This window comes from Ranitomeya variabilis, chromosome 3, assembly GCF_051348905.1.
Source record: "Ranitomeya variabilis isolate aRanVar5 chromosome 3, aRanVar5.hap1, whole genome shotgun sequence".
Classification (NCBI taxonomy): Eukaryota; Metazoa; Chordata; class Amphibia; order Anura; family Dendrobatidae; genus Ranitomeya; species Ranitomeya variabilis.
This window is the reverse complement of record NC_135234.1, coordinates 99244369-99259017: the sequence shown is the minus strand read 5'-3', so window position 1 is coordinate 99259017 and position 14649 is coordinate 99244369. Positions and strand designations below refer to the sequence as shown.

General features: G+C 44.4%; 1 protein-coding gene across 3 annotated transcripts in view; it reads left to right on the top strand.

Moving 5' to 3' along the window:
* The window catches only part of TNFAIP1 (TNF alpha induced protein 1), a 42690-nt gene that overhangs the window by 9465 nt on the left and 18576 nt on the right, over positions 1-14649 (top strand). For all 3 annotated transcript variants that reach the window (XM_077294416.1, XM_077294417.1, XM_077294415.1), the window contains one exon: positions 519-857. In XM_077294416.1, coding sequence (XP_077150531.1) covers positions 644-857 — 214 coding nt within the window. In that variant the 5' untranslated portion in view covers positions 519-643. The remainder of the gene's footprint in view (positions 1-518; positions 858-14649) is intronic.

The following is a 14649-nucleotide window of genomic DNA, read 5'->3' as shown; positions in this document are numbered from 1 at the left end:
CTGCACCCAGTAAACTACCGTAAGTGATACATAGCTGGATTCAGGGTCTTTTCCTACATTATGCTGCTCTCAGATGAGGTAGCAAAAATCTGGTGACAAATTCATTTTAACAACCACAACTTCATAAAGGGATGGGGGAAAATAGAAAAAAAATATGTCCCTATTCACGCATTAGATACTATTACCAGGAATTTTAAGAAAATGACCCATTATGAACATCAGGTTCTTATGTTAAAATATTAAAAAATCTATCTGAAAAGCAGAAATCTTTCTGTTTTTACACTGCCCCCAGGCCTTTAGTCAGATTGACCTTTCCTATTCTGTGCAGTTGGCTTCTGATCAGTCTCATGATTCCAATGGCAGGTAAGCCTTATACCCAGCTGATAATATACCGTGGTGTGCATCTGCTGCATGGGAACCTTCGCCATCACATAGTTATCCCTTAAGTTGGGACAGCCTCTTTTCAAGATTTTCACAAGTTGTGGTAACAGCCTTTCTTTTATTTTTTTTCTTTGCAGAAATTTGGATAAGTTAGCAGGCTCCACTTTCCTGCTTACTAGGGTGTGTGTTCCTCACGCACCCTCCCACCACGGCGGCACACGTGAAGCCCACTGTGTGCAGAGTCATCGTCTACTTACGAGAGATGTCTGGCGACACTTGTCTGACAGCAATGTGCCCCGCTTCAGGGGCTAAACCTAAAACATACAGCTTTAAAGGGGGCTGCCTTGGAAACAAATATGTTCGGTTGAACGTGGGTGGATCCTTGTACTACACCACAGTGCAGGTCCTCACGAGACATGACACTATGCTCAAGGCAATGTTCAGTGGCCGCATGGAGGTGCTGACCGATAAAGAAGGTGAGATTCTTTCTATACTGGTGTACAGATAGGGCCAGGTGATTGTTTCTCTGTACTATAGGGAAGTCTCAGAACATGCACTTGACGTTCTACGAGGACTGGATCTGAGGAAAACTAGAATGTGAGCTGCATGGAACATACAGTAGAAAGAACAGTGGCGTCCATGATTGCTTGACCAGTTGTGCTACATAATCATCTAGTGGGTTTTTACTGCATATATTATTCTTTGTATTTCAGAGCTACGTATAGAGTTTTCTTTAACCTGCTTCCTGCCTGTTTTCCACCTATACAATAGCACTAGCTGCCTTTATTACAGATACAGGAATTTTACATCTTAAAGGCGTTAATATAGGTCTGTCATTGGAACCCTACAAACAGCTTTATTCCCTCATGAAGATGTGGCAACAAGTGATGTGCGAGCATTCTTGGATAAGGTGTTATCCGAGCACTCTCGCTCATCACTAGTGACAACCAATTTATTAAAGGGTTGTTTCACTATTGTGATATCGATGACCTCACCTGGGATAGGTAATCAATATCAGATATGTGGGGGTCCGATACCTGGTACCCGATCAGCTCCATCAGCTGTTCAATGGTCTCTGCTAGGTACTACAGTTCAACTGCTATTAAAATTAATTTGAAACTGATTGGCATTATTATGCAGAGGCCACTAACCGTTAGTTATGCTCACCTATCTTTAGGATAGGTTATCAGAATAGTGGGGGTCTAACACCAAGCAACTAATCAATTTGAGCTCTGATGGTAGCCAGATGTAAAGGGTTGTGGTGCTAACCACTGCTCCGGCAACTGATAAGCACCTGGATATTGCAGATCAGCTTCACATTCATTTCAATAAGAACTGATCTGCAGTCTCTGTCGGTGGCCACTGAGCGCTTCATGGACCCGGGATATTTTGCTTTGCATCCAAAGCTGATAATGGCTGGTGAAGTTACCCCCACAGGTCTGGGGTTCCTAAGGATAAGTCATCAACATCATTCTAGTAAAACACCCTTTCAATCTCATTAATTTGGGCATGCGCACTGTGTAATGCTTCATTTGCTCTTTGATGTGTAGTAGACTAAATAACTTGCTGTCAACTTCCTCCCAAAATTACAGTTCATTGGATTGAAATTTTTTCCTCCCCTTTTTCAAATCGCCATCACTTTTTTTTTTTTTTTTTTTTTATACTGTCAACACACACTATACAAAGTAAGCAAAATGGCAGAAAGTTTCAAGTGCTTGAAATGGTGAAAAATGCAATTCACGCACTTTTTTTTGGATTTTATTTTTACAGTGATAATTGTGCAGCAGAAATGACCTTACAGCATGAGTCTCCATTTCAGTACGATTATGATGGTACCAGATATGTGTGGACTATTTTTCAATTTCAGTAGCAAAAAAGAAATTGGTGTTAGCATTTTCCATGACTTGTAACTAGAGATGAGCGAGCACTAAAATGCTCGGATGCTCGTTTTGAGTATAATCGTAGTCAATGCGAAATCCAAGCATTTTTCTGGCAGACCCTACAAGGAGGTCTGGGGGGCAGGGAAAATGTTGAAATGGATGGAAAAAGTACTGAATGGAAGGAGAACAAGATGGGGACGACTCCTGGAAGCATTTCTGACTTCCAGATCACTGCTGAGAACAAAGGTGTCACACTTTTGCTCCACTTTAACCCCTTTCTGATCTCGGACGGGATAGTACGTCCGAGGTCAGATCCCCCTCTTTGATGCAGGGCTCCGGCGGTGAGCCCGCATCAAAGCCGGGACATGTCAGCTGTTTTGAACAGCTGACATGTGCCCGCAATAGCGGCGGGTGAAATTGCGATTCACCCGCCGCTATTAACTAGTTAAATGCCGCTGTCAAACGCAGACAGCGGCATTTAACCGGCGCTTCCGGCCAGGCGGCCAGAAATTAGTGCATCGCTGACCCCCGTCACATGATCGGAGGTCGGCGATGCTTCTGCAGAGTAACCATAGAGGTCCTTGAGACCTCTCTAGTTACTGATCCCCGGTAGCTGTGAGCGCCACCCTGTGGTCGATGCTCATAGCACACCTGCATTTCTGCTGCATAGCAGCGATTTGGTGATCGCTGCTATGTAGCAGAGCCGATCGCGTTGTGCCAGCTTCTAGCCTCCTATGGAGGCTATTGAAGCATGGCAAAAGTGAAAAAAAAAAAGTAAAAAAAAATGTGAAAAAAATATAAAAGTTTAAATCACCCCCCTTTCGCCACATTCAAAATAAATCAATAAAAAAAAAATCAAACCTACACATTTGGTATCGCCGCGTTCATAATCGCACGATCTATCAATAAAAAAAAAAGCATTAACCTGATCGCTAAACAGCGTAGCAAGAAAAAAATTAGAAACGCCAGCATTACGTTTTTTTTGGTCGCCGCGACATTGCATTAAAATGCATTAACGGGCGATCAAAAGAACGTATCTGCACCGAAATGGTATCATTAAAAACGACAGCTCGGCACGCAAAAAATAAGCCCTCACCCGACCCCAGATCATGAAAAATGGAGACGCTACGGGTATCGGAAAATGGCGCAATTTTTTTTTTGCAAAGTTTGGAAATTTTTTTCACCACTTAGATAAAAAAAGAACCTAGTCATGTTAGGTGTCTATGAAATCGTAATGACCTAGAGAATCATAATGGCAGGTCAGTTTTAGCATTTAGTGAACCTAGCAAAAAAGCCAAACAAAAAACAAGTGTGGGACTGCACTTTTTTTGCAATTTCACCGCACTTGGAATTTTTTTTCCGTTTTCCAGTACACGACATGCTAAAACCAATGATGTTGTTCAAAAGTACAACTTGTTTCGCAAAAAATAAGCCCTCACATGGCCATATTGACAGAAAAATAAAAAAGTTATGGCTCTGGGAAGGAGGGGAGCAAAAAACGAACACGGAAAATCGGAAAATCCCAAGGTCATGAAGGGGTTAAGAACCGACAATACATTCAAAATTGACGAGAAATTTGAGTTTACGGGGAAAAAAATGTTAAACATTCTTTCCTGTTTAATGACTTATTTATAAGGCAAAATTTAAAAAGGATTAAAAAAAATAATGTTGAATATTTTATTTTTTTTAAATGGATATTTCAGTGTAATTTTATGAAGGAAGCAAAATGTTGTGGAATACGTACTGATACACCCTGTATTAGGGCTGTCCCACACGTCCAGATAATTCCGGTACCGGAATAAATCGGTACCGGAGTTATCCGTGTCCCTGGGAACTCACGTAGGCCATACGTGCGGCACACGTGTGCCGCCCGTATGGCGAGTGGGTACCACACGGAGCGTGTGGTACCCACGCGTGTGGTACCCTGCATCGTGCTGAAGCCGCGATTCATATGTTCCCTGCAGCAGCGTTTGCTGCAGAGAAAATATGAATAATAGTGTTTAAAATAAAGATCTATGTGTCCGCCGCCCTCCCACCCCCTGTGCACCCGCGCCTCCCCCAGCGGCACTAAAAACCAGACAAGACGCTGGCGGCAGGGCAGCAAAACACGTCCAAGGTACAGAGGAACAGCTCATGCCAGGTGTCCAGCTTTAAGATCCAATAGTTAAAGGGCGCTGAGGAATTAAGGAGTACGTTGGTTTGGTTGGCCAGGTATTGCTTGACCATCTTTAAAAACTTTTCCCTCCTTGTCAAAAATACATGGCAGTCAGGCCCTGGGCAGTGGGATGATGTCATGAAATTGGCCCAGGCTTCCTTGCCTCTCCTCCTTGATTGGACAAGGAGGAAGCTTGCCCCCTGCCGCTAGCGTTGTCTCATGGGAATTTTTTCAACATATTTTCCCACAACAGCCTTCTGGTATACCACCATTTTATGAGACCTCCACCTCAGGAAGGAGAGATGTAAAGTAACGTGTGTCTAGAAGGGTGATCAACTAGTACATTATTTTTATTTCTCCTTTTTTATTCTGGGGGGCAAGTTAAATATAACGTGAGGGTCACGGGAAAGGCAGCGGTGCATAAAGTCAGTGATATGTGCCAAGCTCCCTACAGCCACCATTTCCCTGTCTCCACCATGATGACCTCCACCTCCTCATTGTTACCCAATCCACTAAGCAGTTGAGATGACGCTGGTCTGGGTAGTATCTCTCAGTCTCATGTTTTCCTCCATCTCTACCTAGTTGGCATGCATAGCTTCATGTTTAATTGTGAGCAGTGACTGTTTAACTGACAGCGTGGCGGCAGCTGTAACCAACTAGCGGAAATGGGCGTACCTTGACCAGAAGCTCTGGCACATCTGGGTATGTTTTCAGAAACCGTTGAGCAAATGTGCCATTCATGATATGTGTGTAAGCTTGCCAAGTTTCACAGCTGTCACCAGGTTATGCCCATTATCACACACGACCATGCCTGGTTGGAGGTTCAGTGGCAAAAAAAAACACAGATCTGTCTCCTGTTATACCTTTAAGTAACTCTGCCAAGGTGTGCGGTTTGTCTCCTAGACAAATTGGCATCAGCAGATCCTGTTGCCTCTTCGCTGAGGCAGTGCTGCTGAGCTTCCGGCTGATGTGGACGACTTGCTCTGAGAACACATTGGAGATGGAGGAGCAAGAGGCAGGGCAAGAACTGATGTATGAGGTGGAGGAAACACTGATAGAAGTAGGGCCATCAATCTTCGGTGTCTGGAGCATATGTGTCATACCATGGTGAAACTCTGGGCCCGGCCTCCACAATATTCATCCAGTGTGCCTTAGCATCCCCAGCCACAAACGCTTGTCCACGTTTTGGTCGTTAAGTGGACAATCCCATTAATCGCGTTGGTAAGGACACGGGTGATGTTCCTGGAACGTGATGCTACAAAGCGGGGACGCCACACTCTGAGAAAAATTGGCAGCTGGGAACCAAGTACCGAGGGACGTCTGCCACCACGAGTCAGTAGAAATCTTCCTTGTCAACCAGCCTAAACTGCATAATATCCATAGCAAGCAGTCTAGAAATGTGCCCGTTTAGCATTTGGTCCTGTGGGTGGCTGGAAAGTTTCTCTTTCATTCCAAGACCTGGGTAGGGACAGCTATACTCTATGCCTAGGACAAGGATTTGGAAGTGCCTGATGATGGTGCATCATAAAGTGTAAGGACAGGTGCAGGGTGGGAGGCATCTATGCCAGTGTCATGGACAGGGGATTAGGAAGCACCTAACACAGGGGGAGAGGCAGTGGTGACACCAATCGTGGACCCATGCGTTCGGAGTCGGGTGCCTCGATGACATGTGCCTGATCATGCCGGTAGTAGTTAGGCTCTTACTGGTCAGGCACCTTCTGATCTTGGCCTGACCGTTTTTGTTTTGTCTCAAAACTCTTTAAAAAAAAAAAAAAAAAGTCCCGGACTGGGGGACACCTAAATCTTTAGAGAAATTCAGGAGTGTCGGTGTCCTGCGTAACAGTTGCCTGCCTTCTCCCTCTGGTCAGCCCACTGCTTGTTTCAGTGCTGCCTATCCCTCCCGCTCAGCGCTGCTGGCCTTGCTCTGCATTCCAGAGTCCCAGGTCAGGATGGTGACTTCGTCATCCACCACCACACCCTGGTCCTCCTGAGTTGGTGACCTGACTTATCGGCAACTGTCTCCTGATCATCTTCCTCCTTAGACAAAATTTGCTGTTTCCCATTGTCATCTTGTGGCCATGGCTGCTCTAAGTTTTGTGCATCATTAAAAAGAATCTCCTCCTTTCCCTTTTGGAACATGCAGGGTAAGAGGCCACTGTCAAAAAGTGAGGTTGTAATTTACTCCTCGGAGTGTCCTACTGTGGGGTCACTAGTCTCCTGGGACTCAACATGGTGGGAGGAAGGAGGATCAGGGTGATCCAGACTGTTGGCTGGTGAGACTGGACCGTGTGGAAGACTGGATGTTGCTGCCAAGCATTATCTGCTATCAAACAGACTACCTATTCACACTGCTCTAGTACCGTGCCTCACTGCAAAGCAGGACAAAAACATCTTTTACGGATGGGCATATTCCAGCAACAGGCGTCACACCTGCTCCCCAGCATATGCATGCCCCATGATCAGCAGCATGCCTTACACATTTTCTAATTGCTAGGTCTCTTGAAACAAAGTTTATTTTAATTTAAAGAAACTGGTCACCTGCAGCAGACAGTGATTTTTTTTTTTTTTTTATATAGTTTAATACTACCATTATGTACCACAAATCACTTAATACTCTATGGATGAGTAGTTGAATCCCCAAAAAATTTTCCTCGCTTTTTTTCAGTGTTATATTATAGAATGTTAGAGTAGAAAGGGACCTCAAGGGTTATCATGTTCAACCCCCCTGCTCAATGCAGGATTCACCAAACTATCTCAGACAGATGTCTGTCCAGCCTCTGTTTAAAGACTTGCTTTGAAGGAGAAATCATGACCTTCATATACTACCGGTATAACATATACCATGTAATAATGTATGTATTGATGGATGAGTAATAGAATCCAGACAAAATTTACAACGTTTTTTGGGAGTGTTATTGACCACAGAAATGTACCACAAAGCATGTAAGTACTCTGTGGATGACATTGTAGTCTATTTTAAAAAAAAAAAAAAATATATATATATATATATATATATATATATATATATATATATATATATATATATATATATATATATATATATATATATATATATATATATATATATATATATATTTATATTTATATTGTCTAAGGGGTACTTTCGTCTGTCTGTCCTTCTTTCTGTCGCGGTTATTCGTTCGCTGATTGGTCTCGGTGGCTGCCACGACCAATCAGCGACGCGCACAGTCCGGAAGAAAATGGCCGTTCCTCACTCCCCGCACTCACTGCCCGGCGTCCGCATACACCCCTCCGGTCACCGCTCACACAGGGTTAATGCCGGCGGTAACGGACCACGTTATGCCGCGGGTATCGCACTCCGTTACCGCTGCTATTAACCCTGTGTGAGCACCTTTTTACTATTCATGTTGCCTATGCGGCATGAATAGTAAAACGATCTAATGTTAAAAATAATTTAAAAAAAAATCGTTAGATACTCACTCACCGCCTGTCGGCCCCCGGATCGACAACAGGCCTTACCCGCTCCTCCCGACGCTCCACTGCGATCTTGCGAGATGATGACGTAGCGGTCTCGCGCAACCGCTACGTCATCATCTCGCGAGACCGCAATGCACTCTTGAGACCGGAGCGGGCGACGAGCATCGCTTGGATCCAGGTGCTCCGGAAGGTGAGTATATAACTATTTTTTATTTTATTTCTTTTTTTTAACAGGGATATGATGCCCACATTGCTATATACTGCGTGGGCTGTGCAATATACTACATGGGCTGTGCTATATACTACATGGGCTGTGCTATATACTACATGGGCTGTGCTATATACTACATGGGCTGTGCAATATACTACATGGGCTGTGCAATATACTACATGGGCTGGGCAATATACTACATGGGCTGGGCAATATACTACGTGGGCTGTGCTATATACTACGTGGGCTGTGCTATATACTACGTGGGCTGTGCTATATACTACGTGGGCTGTGCTATATACTACGTGGGCTGTGCTATATACTACGTGGGCTGTGCTATATACTACGTGACTTGGCAATATACTACATGGGCTGCGCGATGTACAGCGTGGGCTGCGCAATATACTACGCATACATATTGTAGAATACCCGATGCGTTAGAATAGAATCGGGCCACCATCTAGTGTGTGTGTGGTGTGTAATATATATATATATATATATATATATATATGTGTGTATATATATATATGTGTATATATATGTATGTATATATATATATGTATATATATATATATGTGTGTGTGTATGTGTATATATATATATATATATATATATATATATATATATATATATATATATATATATATATATATATATATATATATATAATATATGTGTGTATATATATATATATATGTGTATATATATGTATGTATATATATGTATATATATATATATATATGTGTGTGTGTATGTATATATATATATATATATATATATATATATATAATTTTTATTTTTTTTCTCAACGGACTGCAAAGCCCTAAACCCTGCCAAGAGACTGTATTCTGCCACTCTGCCTGCAACTGTCCCTCCCTCCTTCTGCTAAATGCAGAATGTATCTGATACAAACAGCAAAACAGATTTAGCTATTCCAAAGGTTGTTTAGCATGATGCTTCAGCACAAGAATCAACACTAAAGGACTCTTCTTTGTTCAATTGTGCACAGACAGCCCTGGACAAGTACTCTCCCTCCAATAAAAACTGTCCCTGAGCTGTGCAATGGCGTCAGTGAGCCGAGCCTGGCAGCGCCTGTTCTTGTATAACCCCTGATGTAATGCTGCCAGCCAATTAATGCCACTACCAAGATGGCTACGACATCACAGTGACCAGCAGGCAATCCCCGCATGCTTATTAGCTGGGTAACAGGCCCCAAATGTGCGGGGCAGGGATTAGAGTTTCACATTTGGACACTGGCTAATGCTCGTCGAGTGCTAAGCACATCCGAGCACCGTGATACTTGAGTGATAAGAGTATCACCGAGCACGTTCACTCATCCCTACTTCTAAGGCTACTTTCACACACAGCATATTTGCTGCGTATTTTTACGCGCGCGTATTTTGCTGCTGCTTTACCTGCGTTTTTTTACGCAGGCAAAAAACGCAGCTGCTTTCACACACTGCGTTTTTTGCTGCGTTTTTTGCTGCGTTTTTTGCAGCTGCGTTTTTTTCAGCATTGTGTACTGAAATTAAAGTTTGTTTGAAAAAAAAAAAAAAAGGTGAAAAAAAGAGTCATTGAGGTCATTTCCTGTCTTTATGACTCAGAATACAATACACACTGGAGTTAACACTGGAGTTTTCCGGTACTCCACATTGTTTGCTGTACGTTATTCCTGACACTCCTGTGAGTTCTTCTACCATAGATATAGAGTGCCTTCTATTCAGCAGTTCCCCTCGTAGTATATCTGATTTCTAGGGGGTGTCCTCTATTCATGGCAAGTGGGTGTTATGTAATGTGTATTTTTGGCCATGGTCGACAAATCAAAGAAGCAGACTACATCATAGTTAAAAGTTCAAATATTTATTTGTAGTAACTGTCAAAATTGAAAAACTTTTCTAATAAAATTGAGAATAGAATGATTTGTTGTTTTTTTTTGTTATTAACAAAATTCCACACGTAAACACTGTAAACATCCCCAAAATGGGATTATAAACCTGTGGATGTCCAAGTCCACTCATTAATTGCCGCCAGGAGGGCATGCTTCCAGCTTTCATTAGTATTGCGCAAGGCCCTTTCCCCGTCACCACTGACGGTGAGTCATTCGGCACTTGCGCAACACTAATCAGAGCTGGAAACATGCCCTCTTGGCGGAAACTGAGGAGTGGACTTGGACATCATGGCGTTTTAAACATGAAAAGCAACATTATGCCTACTGGTCCTCATATAGGCTTTGTGAATATGAGTAGTAGCTCCAGTCTGGATGGTGTTCTTCAGACTGGGCTACTACTCTGGATGTTGGTGCACCTGCAGCAGCACTTGGAGCAGATGGCAGAGGTTTATTGAATGCTGCTGCAGGTGCAAGAGGAGTCGGCGTCGGTGGATGCCAGATGTGGTTTAGTGAACAAACCATTTCTTCAAAGGTTGGATTTATATGCGGATACTTCTTAAAACATGTCACCACCATTGAAAGATACGTCATGCAGGAGTCCTGGACCTCGGGGGACATAGTACGCATTCTGGAAGCTAGAGTGGTTCCATATGCTGAGAATTGATCCTCTTCAGGTTGGCGATCAATTAGAGAAATTGCCCTTGCCAAGGCAGCCGTCTCCTCATCCTCCTTTGAAGAGCCTCTTTTCCTCTTCCTCTGTGTTGAGGCTGGAGGTGGAGGTGGTGTTGGTGGCGGTGGTGGCGATGCCAATGAACTAGTCTCGGAGAGGGGCAGATCATCATTTTGGGTAGAAGGGTCAGGCCTTGGCTCATTTGGAAGAGAGCTGGTAGCAGGCTGTGAAGCATGTTCATACACTGGAGTTGTTGCTGTGGCCGGGATTTCGGTCATCGGCTGGACATTGCCTATGGTTCTGTAAAGAGAAACATCAAAACAATAGTTTTAATACATTTTATTTTCTATTCAAAATTAAAGACGTTACTGATACTTACGGTCGGTAATGTAGACTGCCGTTTAAAAATTGGAGTTCCTGTTCAAAACGCCCTTGAGAAGCAGGTGCCGCAGAGCCACTTGGTGCTTCTGACCGTGACCGTGTAAATCTGTCCCTCACCGACCTCCAGCGGGTTTTCAAGGCTGAAACTAAAAAGTGAAAAATTGAACCTATTAATATACTATTCAACTACATACAGACAAGAAATTCAAAAATACTCCTCCAAAATGGAAAATATTTACAAGTTTCTTTTTGCCGCTCCTTTGTGTATGACTCGTACAGGGGATAGAGGGTGACACAGACCTTGTGCCAGGAAGCAGTTTTTGTATATTTGTTGGAAAACTCCCGGCACCCCTTATCCCAAAGACATGGGAAGTTTTGAACCTAAAAAAGGTAAAACATTAACTACTATTAGTTATACACACAAAATTTGACAAACTTGATAGAGGCAGAAAAAGTAACACAGGCTGCTGAGGAATGACAACCCCAACTGCTTGTTATTACCTTCACACGCATACGGGACACACACGCACAGGGGACACACACGGGACAGAAAATCCAGTGAAGAGCGTTTTTTTTAATAAATATTTTGCTAGGTTTAAAAACCAAATTGGAAATAAATAGGGATTCTACGCTTACGCCTTTTTATTACAAAAAAAAACACCAAAAAAACCAAACAAATGGGCCTTCCCTGCAAGACTGTGGATTCCCCACTTTCACTGTGTAATGAATACGAAAAAAAAAAATATTCAGAAAAGGGGGTATCCATGCAGGAGGTGGATTCCCTTCTTTCACAATTCACTGAATTTTTTTTTTTTTTTTTAAAGAACGGGGGTTTCCATGCAGGATGGGGTATTCCCCGCTTTCACAATTTTATAAAATTATTTTAATATATTTTACGTATTTAAGTGCCACGTGCCACGTATTTCAGTGCCACGTATGTAAGTGCCACGTATGTAAGTGCCACGTATGTAAGTGCCACGTATGTAAGTGCCACGTATGTAAGTGCCACGTATGTAAGTGCCACGTATGTAAGTGCCACGTATGTAAGTGCCACGTATGTAAGTGCCACGTATGTAAGGACAATGGCTCCTGCAGTGCATCACTGAGGTTACTATAGTTCACTGGTCTCACTTTATGGCAAAAAGCTGCGTGGGAACTTTCTCATACAGCATGCCATAAAGTGAAACTAGGGACTATTTTCTCACAGGGGCGTAGGAATACATTGTGGGGAATACATTGTGGAAGGATACCTTCCTCCCCTCATTCTCTTCCTGGAGCCCCTGGAGAGTGGTCGCATCAGCAGATGCTCCTGTTCTCCACGGGAGATCGTCGTGGGACACTCGTTTTAATTGGATTTCTGCGGATCAGGGAGTATATTGGTTGTTTATTATTTTAATATTTTTTATGACACTGGCTTCGGGGATCAAAGTGACAAGTCATGGTGAGTATGTAATCTGTTATATGTACTGTATGTATGTATGCGCATGTCGTCGCATGCCATCGCATGGCGCCGCATGGCGCATGTCGTCGTACGCCGTCGCATGGCGCATGCAGTCGCATAGCGCATGCCGTCGCGTGGCGCATGTCGTCGTACGCCGTCGCGTGGCGCATGCCGTCGCGTGGCGCATGCCGTCGCGTGGCGCATGTCGTCGCGTGGCGCATGCCGTCGCGTGGCGCATGCAGTCGCGTGGCGCATGCCGTCGCGTGGCGCATGTCGTCGCATGGCGCATGCCGTCGCATGGCGCATGCCGTCGCGTGGCGCATGCCGTTGCGTGGCGCATGTCGTCGCGTGGCGCACGCCGTCGCGTGGCGCATGCCGTCGCGTGGCGCACGCCGTCGCGTGGCGCATGCCGTCGCGTGGCGCATGCAGTCGCGTGGCGCATGCAGTCGCGTGGCGCATGCAGTCGCGTGGCGCATGCCGTCGCGTGGCGCATGTCGTCGCGTGGCGCATGCCGTCGCATGGCGCATGTCGTCGCGTGGCGCATGCCGTTGCGTGGCGCATGTCGTCGCATGGCGCATGTCGTCGCATGGCGCATGTCGTACGCCGTCGCATGGCGCATGCAGTCGCATGGCGCATGCCGTCGCGTGGCGCATGTCGTCGCATGGCGCATGCCGTTGCGTGGCGCATGTCGGCGCATGTTCTGTATGTGTGTATGTACTGTATATGTGTGGGGTTTTTTTTTGTTTTTGTTTTTTTTTTACATTCAACACATTAGCCGGATGATGGGACTACTACTGTCCCATCATTGGCTACTGTGTCACTGACTGTCACTGTAGCAGGCAGAGCCCGATGGGACTTGTAGTCCCATCGGACAATGCCTGCACACAGAGACACACACACACACACACACACCAAAGACCACCCCACCCCCCGCAGCAGACCCAGCACATACCCATACATACACACGGGGGGGGCGGGGGGGACACGGCACACACACAGTGGGGGGACACACGCACAGGGGGGGCACACACGGGGGATACTTACCGTCTCGATCAGCAGCCCCACGTTTATGCTCATTCATTTATCCATGCTGCTTCACTGGGGGGCGGGGGCTTCCCTCTTCCTGTCCGACGTCACGTCCGGTCCTGGGTGTCAACCCCTCCGTACAAAGACGCCGACACCCAGGACAAAGGCGCTGTGTGTGCACGTTAATATGGGGCCCTAGGGGGATACGCAGACACGCCGCTGCGTAAAGAATTGACATGTCAATTCTTTTTACGCCGGCGTGTTTGCAGACAAAAGCGCCGCGTTTTTTTGCGGTGTGTCTGAACGGCAAAGTGAATTTCTCATTCACTTTGCTGGCAGACGAAAATGACATTGCACATTTTTGAAAAGCGCCCGCAAAATAGCGCTCAAAAATGCGCTATGTCTGAAAGTAGCCTAACTTTATTTTTCAGTTGATTGAACTGGATGATAACTTGATTTATGCTTGGCAAGCTTGTCACCTTTCACTTTTTTTTTTTTTTTTTGCAGTCTTGTGGCGACCCAAATAACTCCACAATTCTGGAATTACGATTTATTTCCTCTTTTCAGTTTTCTAATTAAATTAATTCTATATTTTTAAAGATTGTACCTTTTTTTTTTTTTCTTTTTTTTTTTTTTGTTTTAAGATCCTTACACAAAATTGTTGCATATAGTAAAAATGACGATCTTTTGACGCCCAGCGTAATGTTGGAATTGGCATGATTGGTACGGGGGGCCTTGAGTAGACTCTAGGCTGTCATGGCACCCTGAGATAACGTCACGGGAGTGGAAGTAAGGGTGGTCAGGGCGGGTGTGCCGATCGCTGCTCCTACAGGCCAAAGCCAGCTATATAATGGCATAGCCGGCATCTGCCCTTTGTGGAGTGATCTTAAAGCTCCTGAGCCTGCTCCAAATACCCTGAGTTGCTGCATGATGTACACTGTGTTCCAAATTATTATGCAAATAATATTTCCTCCTATTTTCTCTAAATTACCTATCTGAATTGCAATCATTGTTATTTTCCAGTCATCTACTATTCTAGTATAATTGCAATGTTTTGGAACAAACTGCCTATGAAAACAGTATCTTTTAAAAAAAAAAATAAACACTAAAAATGCATGTTCCAAATTATTATGCACAGCAGAGTTTTCAACCTTTTT